This window comes from Lactuca virosa, chromosome 5 (genome assembly GCF_052849685.1).
Source record: "Lactuca virosa cultivar CGN04683 chromosome 5, Lactuca_virosa_CGN04683_v6, whole genome shotgun sequence".
Taxonomy (NCBI): domain Eukaryota; kingdom Viridiplantae; phylum Streptophyta; class Magnoliopsida; order Asterales; family Asteraceae; genus Lactuca; species Lactuca virosa.
The window spans coordinates 63,601,139-63,607,500 of NC_136430.1; the positions used below are offsets into that span (position 1 = coordinate 63,601,139).

The following is a 6,362-nucleotide window of genomic DNA, read 5'->3' on the forward strand; positions in this document are numbered from 1 at the left end:
CAATACTTGGGACGAGTATGAGTAGGTGTGAATAGTAGTAGAGATCTATACTACTGGAAGCACAGGACTCACGTTTGGATCAGGGAAAGTCACAAGGTTACCAAGAAGCTAGTGATTGGTCTCGTTTTATTCAAGTATGTCGTTACCATTGTTTCGGTAGTGACTAAGAAGATGATTGATATTCTGACCCTAGCGGTCATATCAAATTGAGTCCGACTACGATGAGTTTGTTACGTGGTTCATAGAACCAAGTTCGAGGTAGCATCTGAATCAAGTCAGAAGATTGAAATCAATGCGATCGATAGCATCGCGCTCGTTGTTAAGGAAGCTTGTAGCTAGAAATGCTACATGTAAAAATGTGATTATATCACATTAGAATATGAAGGAAGGCATATTCCATTCTGGAATTTGACTCTAAGAGACTTGAGTCTGAGCGTTGCATCATACGATGAGAGGTCATTAGAACACGACCCATCGGTCTCTTACAATAGATAAAGGAAAGTACTTATTCTAAGAAGAAGAAGGAGTTCTCAGTAAGGATTTATTTTGTAACTTGAAGGTTACGATTGAAAGTCCAACATAGTACGAAGAGCAGATGCAGGATTGAGCACTACCTGCTATCGAGAAGTCCAAGAGTTAGATACTCTTTCGAGGAAACATAGAACTTACAGTTATTACCTAGGATGAAGAGATAACGTATGGAATCATTATACAAGTCCTATTTCGTTGATGATTCCTGGACGTAATCATCCTAAGGGGGAGATAATTGTAACGCCTGTAGATCCGGGCTAGTCAATTTAGAGACGATAAGCATCAAAAATGACTTTTTGATGGAAGATTATTTAGAATGAGTAATCTTAACTAAGTTGTAGTATATGTTACAAGGATTCCGTACATATAAAGAACGCCGAAATCCGAGTTATAACGAAGAAGTTATGACCTGTCGAAGTTTCGCGACAGAACCGGCACGACACAACGCGACGTAAATAGTGAATTTACGTTAGAGCGATATTTGGCCTTAGCGATCTAAATGAAAGTCGTAGAATACGTTAAACCAAGAGCGTGCATAAAAAGAACGTCTAAATCTGACTTCGTATGAGGAAGTTATGATTTTTCGAAGTTTCAGCATTAGCAGTATGCAGCCTGAAACTCGAGATTGAGGTCGAGCGATATTTAGCCAAACCTTTATAAATGAGAATTGAAGATCTCATCAATAGTAGTCCAACGATAAAAAGACAGACGAAAACGGAGTTCAGATGAAGGAGTTATGAATTTCGAACGGAGTTTTCCTGTCCCAGCCTACTAAAAATAATATATTAATAATATATTAAAATTAAATTCAAAATCAGCCAACGGAGTCTAAACGAGAGTTGTAGAGCATAATCTCACCTACGCGTGGATATAAAGAACGTCGAAAAAGGAGTTCGTATGCGAAAGTTATGAATTTCTGAAGTTCGGGGCGCGAAACCCCAAAACTGTCAGAGTTCACGACGTGAATACAGTGTTCACGACGTGAACTCAGTATTTATGACTTCTGGAGCCTGACAGACGCAAGTGGCGATGACGCACCTGATGACTATTGAATTCACGACGTGAGAACTTAAAATTCACGACGTGAGAGCTGAAAAATGACCCTATAAATAGAAATCGAGGGTCAGCCGATTTTGGTTGCTCTATCTCTTCTCTCCCACTCCCGATACCCTCTCTAAGCCCTATTTTAACCCCCCGAAGCCCCGGTATCATCCCGAGACCCGAAGCAAGTCCCGGAGCCCGAAGATCCCGAGAAGAAAAGAGTTTCCGAGCCGAAGCTCTGCCCGCGAGAAGCCCGGTGTGTGAAGATCTTCTAGTTTCACCGAAGAAATACTACTCTTAGAGCCGTAGTGCTGCCCGATCATCTTCTGATCAGGTGAGTGTGTAGTTACTTTCTTCTACCGCATAGATATGAAGTATTTGCTATGAAATACGTGCTATGTGTTTATACGTTGTTTGTTTACTTGAGATGGATGTTGGAATAAATGTTTTATACAGGTTTTTAAATGAACTAAACCATATATGTAATTTATATCTACGAATATGTCGGGTAAAACATGGGTAGATAAGTGATGTGGTATGAAAGATGTTATAGATAATCTTAGCAGATGCGCTAAATAGTAAATGTCATAATACTAGCAGATGCGCTTATAGGATAATCCTGGCAGATGCGCTTATAGGATAAGGTCGGCAGATGCGCCAAATAGAGAATGTCATAATACTAGCAGATACGCTTATAGGATAATCCTGGCAGATGCGCTTATAGGATAAGGTCGGCAGATGCGCCAAGTAGAGAATGTCGTAATCCTGGCAGATGCGCTTAAAGGATAATGTTGGCAGATGCGCCTAATAGTGTATGTCGTAATCCAGGCAGTGGCGCCTAATAGTGTATGTCGTAATCCAGGCAGTGGCGCCTAATAGTGAATGTCGTAATCCTGGCAAAGGCGCTTAAAGGATAAAGTTGGTAATGCGCCTTATGTAGCAATGGATGTTGTGCCAATTCCTTAGGTCAATCCTTAGGAATGAATGAATGAAGGATAGTTGATTCTTAGGGTAAAACCTTAAGAAATAAAGAAGATAATGGGGATAGGTAATTGGGTTGATTGTTTGATGATTAAATATAATAATTATATTATTGTGGGTTGAAAACCCTATATGCTCACCAGGCTCCCAAGCCTGACCCACTCAGATTTTCTGAATTACAGGTAGTGGAAAAAGAGCATAGTTGGACGATGACGAGGGATTTTGGATTATAGATCAGTAGTTATAAATAACTGTTGTAAGGTCTATTTTATACTGTTTATGCTTTTGGTCTGTATCGGAACATGACATCCCGAGATTTTATTATTTAATGAAAAGTACATTCTCTTTGAGAAATGTTTTGATAAAGTTTTATCATATCTTGTTTGGGAACAAATTCCGCAGCCGTTTTCTTTAAAGGATTACTCTGATTTATAAAACAAAGCAAAAACAAATCGGTCTTTTCTGGCCGAGAAATTGGGGATGTCACAACAACAAAATCGTTTTATTTGTCATTAACTTTTAATATTAACTTTTAATGACTATACTATTTTTATATTTATAATACTCATTATAAATATAAAAATAGTATAGTCATTAAAAGTTAATATTAGAAGTATTTTTAGAAAAAACATCATAAATGGTCAATGTGGTTTCCTCAAATCAGAAGTTTAGTCTTCGTGGTTTAAAAACATCATAAATGGTCCCTGTGCTTTAAAAACTTTTGACGATTGGTCCTTATTGCTAACTCCGTTAAGTTTTGTCCGTTAACAGAAGGGTATTTTCGTCATTTCACTACCACAGGGACCATTTATGATGTTTTTTCGTATTTTTTTAATAAAAGAAATAAATATAATTAAATATATAAAAGGTCTCACCTCTCTCTCTCTCTCTCTCTCTCTCTCTCTCCCTCCCTCTCGCTCTCTCTTTCAAAAATACACACACATACACTTCCTGAAAATAAAAAACGCACAACCTCATCCCAGTCTTCTCCCTCTCCTTAAAAATCTTTCTCTCTCAGCTTGAAGGAAAGATCGTCGGTAACCTTTTGACATCAACGTCATCTTTAGACGAAAGGGTGTTTCAAGGGGTTTCGTTCTTGGGTTTAAGGGGTTTCAAGATCTGTATTTGTAAACCCAGTTAAAGAAGACGAAAGGGGTTTCACTATAAACCTCAATTCACTACCTGACCATAAGACGTTCCCAACACCACCCCATTACTTTACTTGTTGTCTTTAGATCTCTGAAATCCAACATGTGTCGAAATTAGAGCTAAGGTGATCGACCAATTCTACATCATGTATCAATAATCTCTTTCAAGATTCACGATTGTCAACAGATTTTGGTAATTATGATTTGATATTCGTTTATTATGCGTTTGTATTTTGCAATGGAAGAAGAAGAGAATCAGGAGGTTGAAGAAGAAGAGAATCAGGAGGTTGAGGAGGAAGGGATCGATCTAAAAGTTGGGATCAATCTGAATCGATTTGATACTACTTTAAATCTATTGAAAAGATTTAGTTAATATCGGAAGGGGTCGATCTGAAAATTGGGATCAAGTACACTGATACTAAGCTTGAATATTTTATTATTGCTGTTCTGATTGATCTTTTGAACACATATGAGAACCTGATTTTTTTTCTTTTGGTTTTGTGGTTTTTGTTTTTTTGAGTTTTTGATTAGATTAATGGTGATTATTGTTGAAATTGAAACCGGGTGCAGACAAGGAATAGAGGAGAGCAAAAATAGAGGTGCTAAACCTGGATTTGTGTATGATCTGTTTGGGTGTTGTAAATACAATTTTTCATATGGGTTCCATTCTAAACCTTTGAACTCCCTAGGTCAATGTGTATATGGGTTTGTGTATGATCTGTTTGTGTTTTGTAATCTGGGTCGAACTTCCAGACAATGTTGTGAACAAAGCAAATCAATGATAGTGTTGGACTGATTGGCGAGGATGTGAAGACGATGAACAGAGTATGTAAGTTTCTTTGTGTGCATGTATATGTCCAGAGAGAGAGAGAGATAGAAAGAGAGAGAGGTGAGACCTTTTATATATTTAATTATATTTAATTTTTTCTTTTAGAAAAAAAATACGAGAAAACATCATAAATGATCCCTATGGTAGTGAAATGACAAAAATGCCCTTCAGTTAACATACAAAACTTAACGGAGTTACCAATAAGGACCAATCGTTAAAAGTTTTGAAAGCACAGAGACCATCTATGATGTTTTTAAACCACGGGAACTAAACTTCAGATTTAGGGAAACCACATGGACCATTTATGATGTTTTTTCTTATTTTTATTAAATCATAATCTAAATAAATATATAATATTTTTCATGCATATAAATATAAAACATGTCTTTTAAAAATAAATAAGTAAATATTATAATCATTACTGATGATATTTTTTTAAATATAATTTTTTATATATATATTTTGTAGGTATGATTAACATTAATATTGATGTTTCGTTATTATTTATGTTTTTTTTATCTTATTTCAAAAAAGAAAAATTTTAATATTTAAAAACAACTTGATAAATTAAATTAGTGTAATATTATCATAAAAGTTATTATTATAGCCATTTAGTAAGTCGGTGTAGTATCCATATAAATTTTAATAATAGTACTGTCAAATCATTTCATATATTTTAGGGTCCAATTTGAGATAAATGCTAATATATATTGTAATCATTTGGATGTACTAATTGAGAGTCCCACGTTGCAAGTTGGCCTTGCATACACCCCAAGATTATCATCAAACTAATTAATAATTAAGGTGTTTCCTAAGAACAATGTATTTCTCGTGGTCACGAAAACCAAAATATTCAACTACTTTTAGGCTTTATTTCCTCCATAACCTAAACATTTTCTTCTCAAATCTTGCAATGTCAATGGTTTCCTTCGCTATGTCTCACTTTTCTTCCACATTGAGCTTCAATTTCCCCACCCATCACACCAATTTTTCACGATATACCAAATCTTTCACCATCACAACTTCAGCTTCTTTGGATTATTCAACGGATAAATCCACAGTCTCATTAAAGGTTAGAACGGAATTAATCTATCTCCTCCTATTGATAGGGAATCAAAGTATTAAACGCTTGAATGTTTGTTATAATGTTATTGATGTTCAACATATATTTGATATTTAGATGATAACTTTTTATAACCTTTTTTTTTAAGCAGCAAGCAATAATATTCAGTGGCCAACTAAAGAGATGGTAGAGGGCAAAAAGAAAGAGATGGTAGAGGACAAAAAAGAAAGAAAGAAACAAAGTCTTACCCCATAGGGTTTACACACAACTTCTAGTAACGAGATGTTTAGATGATAACTAAAATGACCTAAATGGAACGTGTCATCTCTCTAGCTTAAGGACAATCTTTTTCGAAAATATCACGAAATTATCACTTCGTAAAATCACTGAAGTGATTCTTGATCATACTTATTTGAAACTACCTATTTCTATGCAAAATAAATATAGCAAATCAAAAGGTTTTATAATGTGAACCATTCATATAGAAATTCACAAATTAAAACGTATTCATATATAGATGGTTAAGTATTCAATGATGGTTCTGGTTATATTATAATATGGCACTTACAATTCAATTTGTTGTAGTTATGTTTATTTACCAAATGTTAATCTCGTGATTTATTTTTCAGACTAGCAACTGGCAATGGAAGTTTAAGGATAATTCTATCAAAATTTATTATGAGGAGCATGGAAATGAGAGTGATGGACCAAGGAAGAACATTCTCATGATACCAGCTATTTCAGATATTAGCAGCGTGGAAGAATGGAG

General features: G+C 35.1%; 1 protein-coding gene across 3 annotated transcripts in view; it reads left to right on the plus strand.

Moving 5' to 3' along the window:
- The first annotated feature begins 5,357 nt into the window (after positions 1–5,357).
- The window catches only part of LOC145116206 (uncharacterized), a 2,092-nt gene continuing 1,087 nt past the window's right edge, over positions 5,358–6,362 (plus strand). For 2 of the 3 annotated variants that reach the window (XM_079052562.1, XM_079052563.1), the window contains exons 1-2: positions 5,358–5,602; positions 6,223–6,362. The exon at positions 6,223–6,362 is cut by the window's right edge. In XM_079052562.1, the coding sequence (XP_078908688.1) occupies positions 5,444–5,602; positions 6,223–6,362 (299 nt within the window). In that variant the 5' untranslated portion in view covers positions 5,358–5,443. Of the gene's footprint in view, positions 5,603–5,744; positions 5,804–6,222 lie in introns of all 3 variants that reach the window. The other variant, XM_079052564.1, reaches the window with a different exon arrangement.